Consider the following 22,710-nt stretch of genomic DNA (forward strand, 5'->3'; position numbering starts at 1 on the left):
TTTTTGTTGAATAATGAATAAATTATTTAATATCTTTTGAAAATATTTGAGAAAAACATTTGAATAGTTTGGTGATGATGTAAATACAGTTCATTTCTTTAGACTTTTGGACCCTTCTCGATTGCCCCTATTATGGTGTTAAAGTCGTGTTTCATAGATCTAAACGCTGTGGCACTTACACTTGAGTATGTATAAATTATTTAATATCTTTTGAAAATATAATTTGAGCAAAACCTCCGAATAGTTTGGTGATGATGTAAATACAGTTCATGGCTTTAGACTTTTGGACCCTTCTCGATTTCCCCTATTATGGTGTTAAAGTCCTGTTTCATAGATCTAAACGCTGTGGCACTTACACTTGAGTATGTATAAATGATTTAATATCTTTTGAAAATATAATTTGAGCAAAACCTTTGAATAGTTTGGTGATGAAGTAAATACAGTTCATGGCTTTACACTTTTGGACCCTTCTCGATCGCCCCTATTATGGTGTTAAAGTCCTGTTTCATAGATCTAAACACTGTGGCACTTACACTTGAGTATGAGGGACTTTAGACAGTTTGAAGGAATCTCCGGTTATAACTAAGAATGAGCGAAAGAACCTTGAAAACAATCTGGACTTTCTGAACCCTATGCACTCCAGAAATGTGCCTTTTGGGGCTGATAGAAAACTGATTCCCAATGAATAAAACTAGATCTCTAGCCAGAGTCCTGCTATTCTATGCCAAAAAAGCTGATCAATAGTATCTAGATGTTAAAATGGACATATTTAATATCAAAATACATGCTTGTGCTTCCCATGCTATATGCCATGAAAGTATAGTGGACACCTCTCTCTCCTTTTTCTTCTTGCTATTGTTTTTAAATGCAATAAAATAAAATAAATAAAAACTTTAAAAAAAAAAAAGAATGAGTGAAAGAATCTGGCAGCCCAGTATTGGGAGGTATGTATATTTTTCTGAACTAGAAAACTATATATTACTATACTATAAGAGTCCAGTGCTTACAGATTCATCAATAGGAACTAATTCAGGATACGTGTTTTCAAGTCACCATTTAGCACAGTGGCCAGTCAGCACTTATGAAGCAACAACTTGTTGAAAAACCATTACCTAGAAATCAGAAGTGGCTGTTTATTTTGTAAGACTAAAAAATCTTTCACACGCTGAGCTGGGAGGCATGGCAGCAGCAAGCACTCTGGGAGGAAGCAGATGGTTGCAGATTTATTTTTTTATTTTTGTATTTTTAGCCCCAAACCTCTTGTTCAGACGTTGACCTTAACTGAAAATTAAAGAATGTAAGCACATCCAAATGGAAATATGTGTTAGAGATAAGACTGTGTGTGCATTGACTCTATTCAGAAAAGTACACGCAGCCATACACATTTGTTTGCAATTTGCAGTAAGCACCAATGCTTTGATGAATTAAGCACAAATGCAGTTACTATCAGACTGCACTTGCCCATAATTCCAGAGTTCCTTTAGTAGGTTGCAACAATAGCCCCTGACTTGTGCCAAGTAAATTGGATGCTAAGGCTGTTAATAACCAGGAAAAAGAAAAGATTACCGGCACACAGGACTCCAATTAAATGTCACTATCCACATTAATTACTCCGCAAGTGGGATGTGTGCTGGTAATCTTTTCTTTTTCCTGGTGAATTTGGAGGGTGCTGAACTGATTCCTCTTATCATGCACTGGACCAGCTTTTGCTGAGAGGCCAGAGTGTGCTAGTGGGTTACCATTCGATTGCTGTTAATAACACCATGTGCCTGACAGTGTCGGGCTGGGGTGTCTGGGGCCCACCAGGACTGCTACCTCAGGCCCCCCACTCCAGTTGCAAGCTCCTCCCCATGGCAAATTGACACCACCACCCCCATCTCACGCACCCTGTACCTTTTGCTTCCTCTTTACGATGAATCTGAGTGATTTAATAAAAGTGGCTTCTGTATTGATGCATCACAGGGCAGCTGCAGTGGATGGAACTTAACATGCTGGATTGTGGGTAAAAAAAAATGGGGTTTTGTATGTGAAAATGGCACTTTGCACATTGCACTGCATTCTTAAATTTGGTTTATAGTGTATTTTAGAATGAATGCTTACATACACTAATAACACTGAAGCTAATTCAATAAGAATGATTGCAAACTTTTTCTTGTATAGATTGACATATTATACCTGCTATGAATCTGGGAATTTCAAAACAAAGCCAGGGTTGGATTTGCTGTCTTGCAGCTCAGGGGTCCTAGGTCCCATTCCATCTTGGGCTACATCTGCAAGGACATTGTTTGTTCTCTTCGTGTCTGTATAGTTTGCTTTCAGGTACTCTGGTTTCTTCTCACACCAAAAACATACAAGCTGGTTAACAGGTTTCTGATAAAACTAATTTAGCCACAAAAGCTCAAAGCAGTCTGCAATAGACTAAGGGCAGGACTAGATGATGCATTTTGACCCGGCACGTCGCATGCGTTTAGTCACATTGTCCTGCCCTTACACTACAATCACCTGACAGACACTCGTTAACTATATAAGTCTGGTGGAACATTATTACACAAAGTAGGCACTGGAAACATAGGTATATACCAAATACTGATATATATGTAAAGTTGGTTTGAGGCACCATGTACAAAATGTATGCACAGGCAAGCAGTGGTTGTTTCCTCCTCAATCGCCGGTTTTTCTATGACACATGAAATTGATCCTTGCCTGTCTGACTATTCTGGGAACTCTGCTTGTACCGACCCGGACTGCCTGATTACAATATTCTGGACGATCCTCCTGAGTTGTGTTGCCTTCCATCCTAAATCCTTGGTAAACAAATGTACCCCTTTGCTCGTCCAGAACTTTGCTTAGCTCTTCTCTTATTAAGACCTGGCAGCATCTGAGTAGCTGAAGGCGGCTGCTACAGGCGGAAGCAGAGCCGTGACCAGGGAGCCTAGCACTTGTTCTGAATTTAGGGTGCCAATCGTGACAAGTACAAGTATCTCATCAAAACTATGCACGTGCAATGTGCAAGAAATATTAAGGCATAATTCTGTCATTTAAAGGAACTAAATGGCCCTTTTTAAAATCTTTTATCTGATGTGGGCTCCTGCATAGAAAGTACAAAGAAAAAGGATGGTATTGGGTCATGTGCTGGTTGAGGCTAAGCGCCCACTCTGCATGAGATTCACTAAACAGAGATAGGGAGAAATATCATATTTGTATCCCTTTACTTATTAAGTTTTTTATAAGATTAGCTTTTTTTCTTCTGACTCTTTCCAGCTTTCAAATGGGATTCACTGACCACATCTAAAAAATAAATGCTCTAAGGCTACAAATGTATTGTTATTGTTTCTTTGTATTTCTCATCCTTCTATCCAGGCCTTCTCCTATTCATATTCCAGCCTCTTATTCAAACCAGTGCATGGTTGCTAGGGGAATTTGGACCCTAGGAACAAGATTGCTGAAACGATACAGCTGCTGAATAAAAACTAAAAGAAAACCAATTGTCTCAGAATATCACTCTCTATATCATACTAAAAGATAACTGTGCCACACCTTTAAACACAGTTACTGATATTTACTATGTATTGCTTAAATCCTTCTTGAAAAAAGCTCCGCTGATTCATGATGATGAAATTCAGGTAGTAAATTTAAAGCAAAGCTTAATAAGTCTGACTGATGAGCAGCCAAAAGAAGTCTGGACTAGTTATTGATGTAGACTGTATAAATCTTCTCATTATTCTTCTCCATCATGGAAATGTCCTGTTTTTCATTGCAATTACCTTATCACAACGAGGCTTAGCCTCCAAAGGGCATGCCAGTTATGGTCATAGTATGGCGATAATTTTTGGGCCAGCACATGCACGTTATTATACCAAGAAATCTGTTGTGTTGCTGCTGATCAATAGGCAGCGCAAGGAATGCAGGCAAATGCCTTCTGGTTTCAGGTCTTATGCCGCATGCTTTCTTTGTTCTAATTTCAAGATTGTTCCTAAAACATGGCTTGTATAGGATGCTAGTAAGAAGAAAGCCACTAGTGAGAAAAGGCATATGTACTGGGCAAAACTGGGTTTTTGGAATATTCAGAGTGGCAGACTTTTTTCAGATTTTATAGATATAGGTTTGATTGCAGGAGGTTGTAGTAAGCTGTGCTTGTGAGGACAACATCCCTTTCAGGAATAAAGAATAAGAAGGTACAGACGTATTACAAGAGTAAGTGAATGGAAGACAACAAATACAAAATAAAGAGCTTTTATTTTTATAAACAATTTAAAAAGTACAAAATAAATAAATTCATGTTAGAAAATAATCGGGTGCCTGTCTGGGATCAATGTGCATACCTGAATCTCAGCTTGGAAAATATTTATTAAAAATACATTTGTTATAAAAAAAAATCCATATACAGTACACCAAATTCACCTGCCTTTTGGGTAGGGCTGAGTTACCAGCTATTTAAAGTTCAAATAACAAAAAATAATATTCACGTGATGCTAATGCCTAAATATATACATAGAAGATATACATAGCAAATCTCCAGTGTTAAACACGTTTCCATAGAATGTTCGGCATCTCTTGGTTTGAAATTGTTGTCAATACTATTATAAGCGGGTTATTATAAAGGCTAGGGGAGGGGCTACATCTCCCCAAACCAAAACTTCATATCTAACAGCAAAGAAGTGAGGCGTGTGACTGTTGTCTTGGGCACCAGTATTACTTGGTCCCGCTGTGTTCCCTTACCCACAAAGCATAGAAGTTTAAAAATGTAGCTCTGAGTGTGCCAGGGTATGAAAGTGTGAATGTGTGAGTGTGCAGGCGTGTGAAAGTGTGAGCTGGGGAGTTAATGAGAGGATCTGTGAGGGTGTCAGGGTGTGGAACTGTGAAAGTGCTGGGGTATAAAGGTGTTGATCTTTGGGTGTGATTAGAGTTTTGTGGCTCCGTAATTTGTTAGTTTGCAAGATGTAATAATGTACTTTAACAAATATTGCATGTCATAATACCCTTCATTTAACTTGCTGTTAGGCCCAATTATAAGTCCACTCCCACAATTCTACAGTTGGCATCAACACACTGCGGTGCAGATTTATTAAGGGTCAAATAGTAAATCCGAATTTTCACATTTTTTTTTTTACTGGTCAAAACTCTCAAATTGGAATTGTGAATTATCCAAACGAATTTGAATTTCGAGATTTATCAAACCTATACCCTGGGAATAATTCGACTATTCGCCACCTAAAACCTTCATGTATAAATCATTGGGAGAGGTTCAGTGACCCATTTGAAGATGTTAATAGCCTTCCTGACATTCGATTTCGGAGAAAATACACAATTTGAGTTTAGTCTAATTCAATTCCAGTTTTCGGGTCGGCAGTATTCGTTCCAGTTTTAGATATGCTATTTGTTTATTAAATAACCTCCCAATTGAACTTCGAGTATATTCAAATTTATTACAGTTTAAAAAAACTCACATGAATTTGAACTTCAACCTTTGATAAATGGGAGCTGTGGATATGAACACCCATGGGTACATGGTCTTAGCCTCCCCCAGCAAAAAAGTTGCATCTGCCTGTGAGTGTTTTCTTTCCCATTACAACATGCATGCAAGAACAAGAAGCCTGTCAGCATGTTTATCTATTTCTTAAAGGTCAGCATTTTTAGAAACTGTGGTTGGGAAATATTTAGAGAGTTCACAACTTGCAAAACAGAACAGCTAGACACGAGTAAGAAGATTTAAAGGCCCAGTAACATCAAGAAACGTTTTTTTATAAAGTAGCATACCAGCTATTTCCATCCATCTGGGCAATAATGGGGTATCAGGTCTGTGGAAGGGTGTTATACAAAGCCTAACAGAATGTTAAATGAATTATAAAAGTCATGAAATACAAGTTTGGCATTCAGCTTCGACCGTGGTTAAAATGGTCCTTAAAATTTCCCTGTAAAGTGGCACTCAGTAGTAAAAGCATGGCTATACAAGGAAAGGCAGCAGAAAAAGGGAACAGCAATTGCAACAGGAAGAAGAGGTACAAGGAAGAATAATGGAGGGGGAATGGATAGATACAATTTATCAAAGGACAGTTCAACTTACAATTAATATGTTGGGCACCCTTGTTCTATTGGCATTAAAACAATGAAAGCAGAGCGGTAATAGGTGTGGTATGGGTGGTAACGGGTGTGACTTAATGGAGCAGGACAAATGTTTGCAGCTGTTTGGTACACAATCCCCCAAAGAGTAAATAAGTAGGAGTGGGTGGAATAGAAATGAAAAAAAATTAACATCTCATTTTGTGTCTATTGGAAGTATATATGATAGATATAAATCTAGGAAATATGCCTATGTAAATTAAAAGTAGCAATTCAGCCAACCAAATAATAGGCACAGCTGAACACTCATTTTAATTTAAAGTCACGATTGCAGGGCCAACGATGATGCGGTGTAGTGCATCCCTTGAGATGCTGCCCTTCAACAGTAACCAGATAATGCCTGTGCAAGCTGACAAAAATCAACCACCCATGTTTAAAAACAAAAATTAGGATAATGATCCATACTATGATACATTTTCTTTTAATTTTCAGTGACATTCTAAGAAGATGGATGTGAGCACACAAGGAGATTGTACTGTAAAAGCCATAGAAAGTGTCAAGCTAGCTGTTACCACATATGCGTTTCAGTAGCCAATGGTAGCATAAATGCACATTCTTGTAATAAACCAGATGCAGTTAGCCTGTTCATTTCTATTTTTTACCTAAAAATACCACAAAGAGGTTTAGTCATAGATATATATATATATATATATATATATATATATATATATATATATAAAAAGAACTACCATATAAGTCTGTACTTGTATTTGTAAAAGCTTAAGGAACCTGTTTTATTAATTACATTATATTGCCAGAAAATGTCTAGTTCTATTTGATTGTCTAATTAATATGCTCCTGATTATTGTGCTTTTGTACCTACATCACATCTGTTCTTTTTTTGGAATGATTATCTTTTCGAAATCAGTTTTCATGGGTGCAAGTAGGTACTACTTTTTGGGAATAAGCACCCGGTGCAAAAAGACTTGAAGGCTTTCCTTATGTTGCAGAGTTTCATTAAATGTCCAAAATGGGCATGTCTACTTTCTACTGTCCATTTATTCACAGCTGATGTTGCACCCATGGTGTAAAATCCAGGAGTGGGGAGAAAACCTTAAATGTTAACAGATGCTAAACAATTTGGTGATTTAAGCAGTGATCTGTTGGTGTTCTCTATAAAAAGATCTCTGATGTGTACAAACATCTGGGAGTATGTGAGGGACTTGATCCATATGAGGGTCCTGTAGCAAGTGCAGACTTGAAGGGCCATAGCTCTTTGCAGCATCGTCAGTAAGCTGTCTCAAACCAAGCTGTTCAATCTAAAAAGGAACATAGCAGATGCTGAATAACAAGTATGTCAAAACCACAATCACGTGATAGGACAGAAATACAGAATTGTCACATATATAATATTTTTCTCATGAAATATGAGAGTGCTTTACAAAAATAAATGTAATCCCGGATGCTGTTTTGTGTTTCTACTATACAAAATGTTCTGCAGCACCTTTTTTTCCCCACAGCTGGTCACATCGAGATGTTTTATGGGATAAAAAAGTAAAGTCTTACACTGCCAAAAATATGTGAAAAGTAGGGACGCACTGAATCGATAATTTATGGATTCGCCGAATACCGAATACCGAATACTCCACAAAACATTTGTACAAATAACAAATCAAATCTGATGCCTAAAACGTGCAGACTTTGTTGAAAAGTGTATTTTAGTCATCCAAATATTTTGTTACATGACTTTAATAGTTCAAATTGGGCCAGACTCTCAGGATTTGGCCGAACATAAAACCTGGGATTCGGTGCAACCCTCAAAAAGTGAAATTGCTCCTTGCTCAGAGGCTGACTTACATTACCTGAACAATGATTAATTTGAGATGCACAGGGGTGGCGTCTGGAAACTCCTCTCCAAAGCAAAGCGTGACCTTGTTTTCTGGCATGCGTCCTTGGCTGGTGTAAAAAAGCTGCAGCTCTGCAATAAAAATAAACGCAAGAAATCAGGTACTGCAATGCCATGGACAATAGGAAGGAATGTTCACGCTTTCTTCTGAGACGCAAATTTATCAACCGTTTCTCAGCAACTGTTTTGCATAGTTTCATAGTCACTAAATTTAATGTAGGGTGCACTGCAGCAGAAATCAACTGAGAATAAAGTGATTTTTCTAAAGGAAATTATACGATTCTTCTAAAATTTGACGTTCTTGTGGGAAATATACCTTTTCCTCAATCGTTTGTTGATACTGGGTTGGACAATCAGCCCTTACATTGTCGGGTGGGGCTCAACAAAGTCCAAAATAGCTGCAGCACACAACTCCATTTTGATGATGCAAAAAGTGACTTTTATTGGCTCATTGCAGACTTCAAAACATGGCAACGTTTTGGGCCACACAGGGCCCTTTCTCAAGCCTGTCAACAGTCTGCCAGTTTTTATTTTTAAACAATTAAAGCTGATGCAATTACACTAGAATTTCTTGGACCAAGTAGTCTACACATGGAAACATGGTCACACAGTTCAGGCTGAAATAACTTTCTGCAACCTATTTCACAGATTAGAGGTATCTAAGATACCAGACAAAAATATATTGACTAGTAAATCAAATATGGACCATGTACTTTAAAGTGCTCCATAAAGTGCAATGGTGCAACAAAGTGGAAAGTATTCAGCAGTCATGGCAAATGTAGTTTATGTATAATAGCATTCTGTAAGAAGGAATCTGGAAGCCAATAGTAAATATTTTTCCTAAGTCACATTACAGAAGTTTGGTGCTTACTACAGCACTTATTTATTAGCGTTATGATTTCAGCTCAAAAAGATCTTCAGACGGGAAGACTACAGCAATGTGAATAAATAAACCTTACAAATTTCAGTCAACAGAGATTTGTAAACACTCAAAAATACTGTTGCCTATTGTAAAGATCTCAAATGTTCAGGCAGCCGCTACACTACAAGTTCTTTTTCAGTATCCCCAAGTCATTACTCTGTTTTGGTTAGTTACCCAGAAGCTTTTATCCACCACAAATCAGAATTCAAATAAATAAAGGATTAAATAAGGAATTCCGAAAACTCTGGGGTAAACTCTGGGGTATTGCACAAAACCCAGCGCACATCAAAAAATCATTGGGACTTCTCCCATTGACTTATATGCAACCTCGACAGGTCTGAGATGCCAGGTTTTCAGATTCTAACTTTTCCATCATGGGGGTTTAATAAATTAAAATTCAGATTTTATTTAAAAAAATCACAAATTTTTGTGATTTTTGCATTCGGAGTTTTGTAAATAACCCCCTTAGTGTTCAAAACCAGATGCTGCGAAAATGTTGGCTATGCCAATTATATGTGAACAAACAAAATGTACAAATGCAGTTCAGTACACAATTTGCCTTATTGTGTACTGAACAGTCATACTTCTTTTCAGCTTGGACATTATTTAACTTTTTGTCATTTTTCATCTATGCCTGATCTTAAAATAATTGTGACTAACACAATTCACTACAACTTCTCCAGTGTGAGAACATGTACTGCAACCTGCTGCACTGTGTAGGCTGGGTGTGCTTTTGATTTGAAGACCTGCCGAACAGAAAATAGGGCCTGTACTTTGTGAAGGACCAAAGGTAATTACATTAAGCACTGCATCTAATATAAGTAATTCGAAAAACAACGTGACTTGCTGAGTAATTATTGGAGACGTTTCACTACTCAGCCAAGCAGCGAGAAGATGCTCGGATTAGTAGTGAAACGTCTTCAATAATTACTCAGCAAGTCCAGTTGTTTTTTATATTACTTATATCAGATACACCATGGATGAATGAAAATCTTCATAGTCGGTAAGCACTGCATTTTGTACATTCTGAAATGTCACACTTGTTACAGAAGCATATCAGCTGAGTGGCCAAGTGTACTGGCATCACTCTGATTTGCATTTCTGATGTCCGTAATTGTTCAGGAACAGATGGCAATCTGATCAAACAAGATTGGTGGATAGTTATCAGATTATTTCGAACTTGTTTTAATAGTTTTAACAGCTGAATAGTTTAAATAGTTTAAATACCCAGCTAATGATTGCGGTACCTCCCCCCAACTCAGGTGCTTTCAACACACCTAGAACAACATTTTGTCAATGTAAACCAATAAAGTTACCTCTTAAATATTGATTTGTATCAAATATCTTGACCATCTCATCCCTTTCGAGCTTTGTGGGTCTATCTTTATATTGCATGCAGTTCCCACTCCAGAACACACGTCCTTGGCACAGCCTCTTTATGTAAATGCCTTGTTTGTTGCTAAACAAGAGGACGCCTCTCTCGAGATGGCCAAACAGCTTCTTTGTAATCTGCCTTTGGCGCTCACTTGTGATGGATTCGGCAGGTGGGAAACGAATGTTCTCAAAGTTTTCTGCTCCTGGAAGATGCTGGGCTACAGAGATGCGGCATCCATCCGTACGTGTAGTCGTTATGTGATTCACTAACTTACCACTGTAGTAAAACTGAACCAGCATCCGTGAAAAGGCTGTGGAAAGCAAATGAAATGGATATAATCACATAAGAATTATAATGCAAAAGATAAGCAACTCCTATATGGTGAATGTGCATAATGGTGCCTCTGTTTTAGCTCTTAAGCTTGTTTCTAATGCTTATATTTAGGTGAAATTAAAAAGGAAGCATTTCTAAGCACTCCCTGCCAGATAGTCTTGCTTTACATGAAGAAGCACATTTTTTTCACTTCAGATGTATGGGAAATGGCTGCAGACTGAGAAAAACATTTTTACTTCAACAATTCTTTCTGGGCGACTATGGCGGTAAGGAATGCTTTCGAGCTTGTGATGTTACTCTAAGCCTAATGTCTAAAAATGCACACCTCCTATGGCTCCCATTCACGTGAATGGAAATGCCAAGCACTGCAGGTTTGAGTAATTTTTAGCCAAAAATTGTTCTTGTTGCAGAATATGAGTATAGTTTGTTTTTTTAACACCGGATACCTCCGGTTCACTGATTCTGTCTCATTATATCCTCTGTGGTTCAATGAGAAGTGACACCGACATAAGTGCCAAACTCTCTTCTCTAATGACAGGTGTTTCCTCACTCTGTCTTTAGGATGTTTGGGCACAAGATCAAAACATTTCTCCTTGAATTTCAACTGCTTACCCACAAAATGCAGAGTCTCACAATGTGAAAGATTAAAATTTTCCATGACAGTGGCTCCTAGGCTAGGATAATGCGGGAAACATGGCTGTGGCTGACAATGAATGATATGCCCATGCGCTATCACCATGTAATGATTGCTATTGTTTTAATACCTGCCAGACTCCATTTATAATATATTTAAATGCTAATGAGGGTCAGAGGACATTTTATGAGCCGTATTCAGTTATAGAAATTCTTTATGGCTACTCAGCAGTGATATTAGTATTAGCAGTGGCAAGAGTAAAGGCTGTTATCATTTTGACTCTTATCAGCTCTGAATCAACAGGGTGACTAGCTAGATATAAATGCTTTTTGGCTACATGTGGATAGACTAATTGCACTGCTCTGGCATGCACTGGCCAGTGGGCAGATCAGCTGGATCATGCTGCATGTAGTGTGTCTACTAATGACCTGTAACACACATGAAAAGAGCTGATCATCAAATTTAAAGAATCAATCCATTCACTATCTACTGTTTGGCCATTCATTAACCAATTTGTCCAAAATTATCTATGTGTGTATGTACAGCATCAAAAGTAGTGGAATGATCCGATGGATGACCAAATAGCCCAGATCCATTCATTTAGCAACTAGTGACTCTGGGAAAACTGGCCCTAGTGATTTGTGTGAATGTGATAGGACCCTAAATTGCAAGGTCCTAGTAGGCAGGGACTGCTGTGAATAATGAACTGCATAAACATGTTGCCACTATATAAAATAAAGGACCTAATTCTAGATGATACATGCACTGAGAAGAAGAAGATCAAAGTTTCTGCAACTGACAAAAGTGCAGGAGGGTCTGTCCAATTTGCCCCATAGAGTGCATGAATTCAGAGGTTATAAGGTAGCAAGGTCAATATGGGTCGTGTAAACATGTATGGCTACTGTAAAGACAAGTCCACATGCTATTATTTTGATTGCTTTTGTAGCCAGTTAATTTTTCAGCAGCCAATAGAACAATGCCACAAATTACCATGTTCACATTTTTGCAAAACATTTAAAATAAACATATGCAGCTACAAAAACTGATATATCTTACCATGATTAACTGACTCATATATGGGATATCCGTCCATCATTGTACCTGCTGAGAGGGAACAGAAACTATTATGTCATTTCAAGCTTCTTTTTAGTAACAGACTTCTTTTCAGCAACAGATTTTATTAATACCCGTCATTCTACACATAAAGACTCAAAACTTTTGGCTCATGAGAATCGGTCCTGTCTTATTGATCCCTATTTATATATATCATTTTCCCTTCCCCGCTAGTAAAAATCAATGACTCACACCAGAACACACATTTCATTATTTTGTCTTGCAGCATCTCTATTGTAGTCTATCATTACAACTATAATTAAATCTGGAGATCCATTTCTGAGGGGGCCCAGATATTAATAGATTTCCCTCACAATGGTCTAGTGGAGTAACTAGGGTTGCATGGGCCCAGGTGTAGGATGCACTTCCCTGCACCCCCGGTAGTTACACCACTGCTATGATCAATTTAGCTTCTATAACTGAGGATCATTCCTGCACAGTTAAATTTATCATCCCTCCCCTTTCCTTAATGCTCCTCCATACAAATGATGATTTTACAAAATGTTGTTTTACTATGGGCCAGCTGTATAAGTGAATAAACTTTAAGAGACATTTCTGCACTGCACCATAATAGTCCCGGCAGTCCTATTTAAAGGGGTAGATTTATCAAGGGTCGAATTGAAAATTAGAATTTTCACATTTTTTTTATGGTCAAAACTGTCAAATTTGACTAGGGAGTTATCCAAATTTTTTTAAAAATTAGAATTAGATTTTCAAGATTTATCATACTCTGAATTCGAATTTGACTATTCGCCAACTAAAACCTGGAGATGAATTTGGAGATGTTTGCAGCCTTCCTGACATTCAAGTTTTTTTCAGAGAATAAACTCGAATCGTGTTTGATCAAATTCGATTCGAATTTTTGGGTTGTTTAGATTCGTAAAAAGTCTATTTTATCAATAAATTACGACCAGTCGAATTTCGAATTTATGGGAGTTTTAAAGAACGCACATAGTTACATAGTTAAATTGGGTTGAAAAAAGACAAAGTCCATCAAGTCCAACCCCTCCAAATGAAAACCCAGCATCCATACACAACCCTCCCTACTTTTAATTAAAATTCTATATACCCATACCTATATTAACTATAGAGCTTAGTATCACAATAGCCTTTGATATTATGTCTGTTTGATATTATTATCATCCAAGCTATTCTTAAAGGCATTAACTGAATCAGCCATCACAACATCACCCGGCAGTGCATTCCACAACCTCACTGTCCTGACTGTGAAGAACCCCCTACGTTGCTTCAAATGAAAGTTCTTTTCTTCTAGTCTAAAGGGGTGGCCTCTGGTACGGTGATCCTCTTTATGGGTAAAAAGGTCCCCTGCTATTTGTCTATAATGTCCTCTAATGTACTTGTAAAGTGTAATCATGTCCCCTCACAAGCGCCTTTTTTCCAGAGAAAACAACCCCAACCTTGACAGTCTACCCTCATAATTTAAGTCTTCCATCCCTCTAACCAGTTTAGTTGCACGTCTCTGCACTCTCTCCAGCTCATTTATATCCCTCTTAAGGACTGGAGTCCAAAACTGCACTGCATACTCCAGATGAGGCCTTACCAGGGACCTATAAAGAGGCATAATTATGTTTTCATCCCTTGAGTTAATGCCCTTTTTTATGCAAGACAGAACTTTATTTGCTTTAGTGGCCACAGAATGACACTGCCCAGAATTAGACAATTTGTTATCTACAAAAACCCCATGATCCTTCTCATTTAAAGAAACTCCTAACACACTGCCATTTAGTATATAACTTGCATTTATATTATTTTTGCCAAAGTGCATAACCTTGCATTTATCAACATTGAACCTCATTTTCCAGTTTACTGGCCAGTTTTCCAACTTAATTTTTCCAACATGAATTTGAAATTTGACCCTTGAAAAATGTGCTTTCCCGAGTGTAAAATTCTTTCCACTTAAAAATGAAATTGAAATAATAAGCAAAGATTACATTATTATTAATAATAATAATACCTGGATTGTGAGGATAGACCCCCCAGTCCTGTAATGAGTGTTTATGGCAGGTGTCTTTTGCAGGTGAAGGGCTCCTTTTTATAATAGTGAGGTAATCATCAGTGGATGGCTGCAGGAAAAAAAACATAGTTTGTACTGCAAAACTTGCATTCCTGTAATGCTATAATCCTCTTGCAAGAACCCATGAGGTGCATGGCGGAGCAGACCTGGTGGCATGGTCTTACATCATGGAGAAATTAGCAACCCGTCACTAATGGCCGTACAAAGGCAAAGCAGCACTGGAAAACTAGTTAGAAAGCCCCTATACTGGCATTTTTTCTCTACAGATTTTTTTGATGAAAACATTAAGAACCAAATTCATACTGTTTTCCAAAACTTTCTAAGAAAAAAATGGCTTGTAATTGCCTATTGTTTCTATTACCTTCTCTTCTCCATAACCGAGTTTTTCTATACAGATTGTTGCATAATTACCAGTTGTGGGCTGAAATTGAACAGTTTTATCCCACCCTGCTATGCATTTAAAGGAGAATGAAAGCTACCAAAGCAGTTTATTGCCAATAGAATAGCCACAATAGTGCAAGCTATAACACTATATTTGTTCTGTAAAATGCTTTACCATACCTGAGTTAACAGCTCTAGAAGCTATCTGTTTGTGTAGGATAGCAGCTTTAAGTGTTACATATATCACTTTTTCCAGACAGGTAATAAAAATAAAGTGTTTCCTTATACTTATTCATGCCTGGAATTTTAAAAACACAGTTTACATTTGACACCCACATTCATTTTAAATGAATCTTAACTTGTGCCTTTGGATCACACCCTCAACTTCCATGCTTCTTACCTCAATTTCTGAAGAACTGCAATCCATTTCTGTCGCCTCACTCAAGTTGCTTCCCACTATCTTACCTAAAGATAAAAAGTTTCAAAAATGTTGGGGCTGTAAAAGAAATATAACTTCTCTTGCAATTTTTTTCCAACCGTCACAGCACTTACATTTCTGTTCCTCTTCGGGGACTATCCTGTACACCTTATAGGGCTCAGAAATATCAAGCTGGGATCTGTCAGTCACCTCTTCAAAATCAGGACTTTTATTCAGGGCACAGCGAAGGCGTGTTTTCCATGTAGCTGGTTCTGCTTTGTCTCCCTCTTTAAATTTCCCTTTAAAAATTGCCCATGCCTGAAATGGAAACCATATTGTTACTCTTTTGTCCTATTCTTGACTAAAAGAACCACTTAACATACTACCCAAGGCCAAATGATCTGGATTAAGGCACCCAACCATGGACATTGCCAGTTGGGACTGGGGAATCTGTGTGCATAAACAGTGGTGTGCCCAATAACAATAAACTGTGTGTACCTTCCCATATTGAAATGCATACCATACACTTCCTTGTAAAGTATGATACTAGGGTGGCCCAGTTGACACTGCACTGTGGTCCTGGTTTTAATGACAAATGTGACTCTATCTTAAAGAAGTTTGTATGTTCACTATATGGCTAGGTTGGTTTTCTCCAAGTGCTCCATTAGTTAGTTAGTTAGTAATTAACTGCCCCGAGTGTGTAGGAAACTTGGACTGCAAGCTCTATTGGGACAAAGAAATGATGAACATGACTTCTACTTCAAAGAAAGCATTTTAATATTTTTTAAATTGTATTTTAAGTACTGTACTGCAGTGCTGAACCCCATGCAGGCAGAATAATAAGAGTAAATCTCTGATTTGGTGGTGTGGATTATTGCACTGGGGAAATGTACCCTGTGCCAAAGAGATAGGCATTTTAAAATACTCCAGAAAATGTACAGTAAGACTTAATTGTAGTTAGTTTGATATTTTTGAAACTACCATTGCAAATCCTCCTGGCAAGCAATGGAGTTGTTATGGAAATACTGAGGAACTAGCAACTGGTGTAAAAGAGTATAATCAGAAAATAAGTGCCATATTACTTTACTTTATGCATCTTTTTTAGGTGGAATACCACTTTAGCATCCTTTTAAATTAAAAATAATATCTAATAACCCTCTCAACCTTTTACCATTTAGCTTTTTTCAAACAAGCTCTGATTGTGTCAAAAACCATGTCCAACAGGAGCAACATTTTGTCTAAGTAAATTGTGGCTGCCTTTAAGCTGATCAAGAAAACGTGGAAAACTCATCTGAAGTCTCCACTATCAGAGGGGCAAAAAATATCTTCCCGACTTTAACATTTGGAGATAATTTTAATTAACACTTCACAGCTTTCATTGTAAAAAACCTTCTAACCTTAAACGGGACCAAAATTGTTTCCCCCACCAGAGCCAGCACTCCGTTGGAGGAAACAATATTTTTTTAGAAAAATTCTAAACTCTAGGGAGCTCCTAATACAGGTGGCCATGTTTAGTGTGACATATGTTGCTTCTGAAGGCATGCTTGTTATACTCATGCATGTAAAAACTCTGGCTCTTTTATCAGTGCCACAGTATGGCTGCCCGCACCAGGAGATTTTGGGGTTACAGGCACCCTCTAAGATGAAACCTCTTTTCCTCTAGTCTCAAGGGGAGGGTCTGTGTCCTCTAAAAAGGTCTACTATTGAATATGGCATCAAAGTGTTATATGTGCATATATACTCTTTGATGTTATTTTCAGTAAATCTTTTCAGAACATACAAGAGATTCACCTTGTTCTCCTATATATTTCATCAAGGATTTGTCTACCAGAACAGAGACCTCAACCTCCCAGGAACCAGGAAGTTTGTGGCCATGCATTGACAGGTTTGCCTTAGTTCCATTCCATTAAGAGTATAAGTATCCTGCATATTTTTAAACCAAACACGCATTACAGCTTAGCATGTCACACAGTTTAATCCTACATTAATGAACACATGCACACACATATATTTATATAAACACATACATATGTATATCCTTTTAAAAATTAGCCAAAGTGCATAAGAAAAATCACAGAAACCAAAACACTGAAATGCCGGAGTTATTAGCGCAGAAATGGGGAAGTGACTCTGCATGCTATTTTCGTTTTAGCCCTGCAAATGGCAAAACGAGCACAGCACAATACAAAATTTAAAATCTTCCTCCATAGAACTGTGCAGTACGACAACAGAGGTCAATGTATTTATTACCTGAATAGCTACGTATCTAGCTCCAGAACAATGGTCATTTTAATTAAATTAACTGTATAGATGGTAAAATGGAAAGAGATGTGATCAGTGTTCTGAAACTGAGAAATTTATCATAAATATGTAATATAATCAAGTATTACAAAAAAAATACTTCCATTCGGTGGTGAAAATTAAAGGTGAAATCATATCAATTCTTAATTGTTTTTAAATTACTTTAAAAATAGATGCATCCACTTCTTGGTTGTAATCCTGTTTCCCAGCATGCTTCCATGGAATGCGGAAAAGGCACTTTTCATCATCCTCCCACACAAGTCCAGGATAAAATCCACTACTGATTTGCTCTATCAGCCACTGGCGAAGTCTTCTACCGTTGTTTCTATCACACATCTAGAACAAGTGCAATAAAATATATATATACGTTAATGACAATGAAATTTAGGCTATCTGACTCATCATCCTGTATTGTTGCATCTTGGGCAATTTTTAGCGTCTGCAGATGATCTATCAAACAAATATCACTTTTTGGACAACAAATAATAATTCCATCAGATATCATTCCTTAGGGCAGAGACACACGTGGAGATTCGGGGAGATTAATTGCCCGGCGACAAATCGCCTCTTCAGGCGACTAATCTGCCTTCCCGTCGGCTAGAATTTAAATTGCTGGCAGGAAGGCACTCGGATTGCTTTGTTTTCCGAAGACGCCCGAAGCCTCGGGCGACTCCGGAAAACAAAGCGCTCTGAGTGCCATCCCGCAGGCCATTTGGATTCTAGCCGGCGGGAAGACAGTTCGGGGAGATAAGTCCCCCGAAGAAAAGGTGATTTGTCGCCGGGCAAATAAATCTCCCAGAATCTCCATGTGTATCTCTGCCCTTAGGTGTAATTCCAATATAGTGGAAAAGTTGTCACCCAGTATGTATGGAAATGAGTCCCAAAGTAACCACAAGTTTAAAGCAGTAGTTTTCTGATATTTTCAGGTCCAGGGGTTACTAGAAGAGCAAGTACCCAGGGATATTTGTCACCCCTCGTAGTTAAATCTTTGCTTTCGTGGGTGACACATGTCGCGAAAAAGACTTCCCAAAGCATAACTTTAAGATCACCTCAAGTGAAACCTTTTAGGGCCATGGCACAAGGGGAGATTAGTCAACTGTGTTTAAGGGTAAGGGCACACCTGGTGATTCAGGGAGATTTAGTCGCCTGTCGACTAATCGCCTCTTCTTTGGGGCGACTAATCTCCCCGAACGGCTTCCCCCTGTCTTGCGCCGGCTAGAATGAAAAGTCACCTGTGGCATGGCACAAGCGGCACGTCGTATTCCAAAGTTGCCCGAAGTTTCCTCATGAAGCAACTTCGGGCGACTTGAATAACATTACTATTGCTGCAGCTAAAACTTAGTACAAGTGGTGATCCGGGTTAATCATGGGATGACTGAATGTAGTGTTATTCAATGGAAAGTCTTTTTCAGGAGATTTATTGCCCACAGTAGCAAAGAATTAACTGCAAGTGACAAATCTCCCCGTATGCCATCACCCTTACTTGTGGCAAATTGCCGCGAGAAATAGGTTTTATTTGCGGCAAATTTGTTATGGTATGCAAATGTTTTTTTTAAGATTTGTTGCCTGTAGTAGAGAAGATTAAACTGCAGGAAACAATTCCCTGTGTGCCGTGGCCCTAACACAGCTCTTGGGGGGCCCTCACAGTTGGGGAACTACTCCTTCAGGACTTATGGAGAGGGATAGACTAGAAATCTATTTCTTCAGCACGCGCAAATACATTCCTCTAATGTTCTTGTACTAATGCTCTCCCCAGTTGATAACTTACAATCAATACAGCTTCTTTGAGACAGCATATTCTGAGAATATTTTTTGAAATATAGATTTCTTTTTGCTTCCTCTTTTATCAGTTGCATGTGAAGCAAGTGTATTCTATTTATATTCTGACTCTTTTACACACTTGTTTTCCTGTCTGTAGGGTACGAGTGCACTGCTTTCCCTGCTTATCTGCTGTTTTTAATATAAGTGGGTGTCGCCATTTTAGGTGACTTCAGAAAAAGCATCAGCCCTACGTAATTCTAAGAGAAAGCCTCAGCCAATGCAAACAATAAGGCCGCCCACACCACGCACAAGAATAATTGTCAATAAACAGAGGATTTGCGCACATAATACTAGTTTACTATCTATATAAAGGATGGGGAACCCTGCATAAGAATGAAAAACACTTTCCCTTTCACAACACAAAGGTGTTTTTTTCCTCTACGGCTATCTTGTATTAAAATTATAAAAATTATACAATTGACGGATTAGTGAAAAGAAGTTCTGAATCTAAATATAAAAAAATCTATGAGTTTTATAAATAGTTTCAAATAACTATGTACAAAACCACTGATAGCTGAGGAGGAAGGAAGATATTATCATTCAACGTTACTCGGTTGATGTGAAGTAAAAACCTGTGTAATTGCTGCAAGATATGCCGAACCTGGGAAAAATGAGTTTCACAGGTTACTCATAAAGTCTACTATAAAGTGTTGTGTGTTGATCATTCTTTAATATTCACATGTAACTATTAGGAATTGGCAGGGTGTAACAACAAAGTCAAAACTTTTTTCTCAGCCCGCCCCCACCCAAATGCTGTATCGTTTCTGAAATAATCAATCCCTCTTCAATATAAGCCTCTCAACACTCGCTCAGCAACGTCTTGCTCTTCATCATTCATATGAGTCAAATAATGATTGACAGTTAAACACAGGGGGGGAGTGTGTTTCCTTTTCCTGCCCTAGACGATATAGCTACGGTAACTGTTTTTTCAAAATAACTAATTCCAGTAGTGAGCTGTATATAAAGAGACAAATTGCTGAGAGGGTGGATAGTGAAGAGAAACAAGATAATGTCAGAAACGGTATAGAATTTTGAATTAATTCGATTTAGAACGTTTCTTATTTCCATGAGATGAAGGACACCGAAAGCTATTATACATTCTAACCCTGCTTCTAAGCCCTCTCCTAAACTGCAGCACCCTCACGCTTCCATTCTGCCTGGCCTGCTTGTACCTGTTAATAAAAGAAAAACAGTGTGGCCGTCGGACTTGACTAAAAAGGAAACTATTGTGAAAATGAAAATTTAGTATACGCTTCAACATACTGAAATAAAATTTTGTAAATACAATCAATTAAATCTTCTGCATTGTTCCTGAAATAATCAAGTTTATGTTCACTATCCCTCCTCTCTCAGCTTCTGTTTCTCTTCATTCTAGTTGCCCTTTAAATTCACCAGCACTCTGGTAGCAATTGCCAGCCAAGTGACTACGAAATTGAAATCAGAACCAGGTCAGCTTAAAGTGAGCATGCCTTTGGCTGCCACAGAGTTATGCATGGGATATAGAACAGCCTGACATGACAGGTACCATCCATCTTATCTAATACTCACATAAGTGAGTATAGAAGAGTTAAATCAAGTTCAATACCCCCAACATATGACAGTCAATGTACAACACTAAAGCCCCTTGCTGGACCACCTACTGTTCATTTTGGTCAGAGTCAGACAGCTTAACCACTGGATATTAACTTGATCATCACACAGCACATAAAACAAAAACCTCGAGTCTATAACACACATTATACAGCATGTAACAAATGCATTCGTCTAACCATAATTTTTGTGATTTAAGCTACAAACAAATATGTACTGCTTACACAACAAGTGACAGGCTGCCATTCCCTGGGGACTGTGAGATGCCACAATCTAGCAAGTTCCCGTTTGAAACTTGCGTCTCGCCATCCCTTTGAAAGCATGCCAGTCTTTGTGTATGAAATGCACATTTATTTGCAAGTTAAATCATGGAGCGTGCACAGCATTTGGCCCAGGAAGATAACATCTGTTATCTCTATTTAAATGTGGGCGAATAAAAAATGATTACACTCTTGAAGAAACAGAGTTAAAAGTCAATAATAAATGGTATTTTGCAGCGTGCTGAAGCAATGTTTATGTATTTATTCTCAGCAAAGTAGTTGAAAGGCTGCCAGACACTCTTCCTTGTTCCACTTTCTATATAAGCCAGAACTGATCTCTTGAGTTAGCTACCACAGGCACTTGTAGCGGCTAAGCCAGCCCCTGATGTCAGTGAAATGTCACAAAAGTCGTTTTCTAAAGTGGCTGGCTAGGGGCACATTTACTTAGCTCGAGTGAAGGATTAGAATGAAAAATACTTTGAATTTCTGAGGTTTTTTTTGGCTACTACGACTTTGAATCGAACTAAAAATCGTTCGAACATTCGATAGTCGAAGTACTGTCTCTTTAAAAAAAACTTCGACCACCTACTTCGCCACCTAAAACCTACCGAGCACCAACGTTAGCCTATGGGGACCTTCCCCATAAGCTTTCTAAGCTTTTTTTGATCAAAGGAAAATCCTTCGATCGATGGATTAAAATCGATCGAAGCATTTGCGGTAAATCTTTCGACTTCAACATTCGAAGGATTTTACTTCGATGGTCGAATATCGAGGGTTAATTAACCCTCGATATTCGACCCATAGTAAATGTGCCCCCCGAGTCTCTATAATAAAGTCAGAAATGTGTCTTGGAATGGAATAAATCTGTAAATGACAACATAGTCCTGTGAGCTGCTCTGCACTTTCCAATGCAATGCAAGATACAGTCATGCAACAGCAGCATTATCATTTAAGGACTATTCCATATTTCTGGCTTGGAGGGGGGTCCAGACACCCCCTGAAGCTCCCCTATGCTGCTGTACTTATTAACTAAGGAGTTTAAGGCTAAATGACTGGTACGTTGTAGATACATGTACTGCTTTTTGTATGTCCAACACGTAATCCAACAATTTGTTGTAGCGCAAGGCGCACCTGTGCCGGCAGTACAGTGCCAAGTGAGGAGACTCATTGAGGCAGTGTTGACAGGAAGCACAAGGTTGAGCTGAGCGCGCCATTCTACCTGACACACAGTGAGGGGGTACAATGACATTCTGTCCGCTACCTTTCCAGTTGCGACGACTCCTGCTTAGTTCCTTGTTCACAGTGTCGGACACACTGCTCGCTGCCTTGTCAGTGACCCTGGTTACGCTGGAACGCACTGCATTCTGACTAAATGACACATAATCCCGCCCCCTGGCTCGATAGGCACCACGCACGTCCAATAGCTACGGGAGAAGCGGATGACAGCCGTCCAATGGGTGCCATCGAAAGCAGCCTCCTTCTTTTAACTGCGGTCTTTTCCGAGAAACAGCAGTCCCGTTAACCCGACTGTATTCTATTCCTCCCACGGGCACTGCGAAGA

The 22,710-nt window shown here is 38.5% G+C and overlaps 1 protein-coding gene across 1 annotated transcript; it reads right to left on the minus strand.

The window, feature by feature from the left end:
* Window positions 1–4,217: 4,217 nt before the first annotated feature.
* On the minus strand, window positions 4,218–22,510 carry irf8.L (interferon regulatory factor 8 L homeolog). The gene is given in 9 exon segments (NM_001093628.1): window positions 4,218–7,379; window positions 7,923–8,038; window positions 10,205–10,573; window positions 12,287–12,334; window positions 14,319–14,427; window positions 15,160–15,224; window positions 15,312–15,495; window positions 17,641–17,814; window positions 22,411–22,510. Coding segments are annotated over 8 exon segments (1,236 nt in total). The 5' UTR covers window positions 22,411–22,510; the 3' UTR covers window positions 4,218–7,208.
* Window positions 22,511–22,710: the final 200 nt, after the last annotated feature.

Source organism: Xenopus laevis, chromosome 4L (genome assembly GCF_017654675.1).
Source record: "Xenopus laevis strain J_2021 chromosome 4L, Xenopus_laevis_v10.1, whole genome shotgun sequence".
NCBI classification, from domain to species: domain Eukaryota; kingdom Metazoa; phylum Chordata; class Amphibia; order Anura; family Pipidae; genus Xenopus; species Xenopus laevis.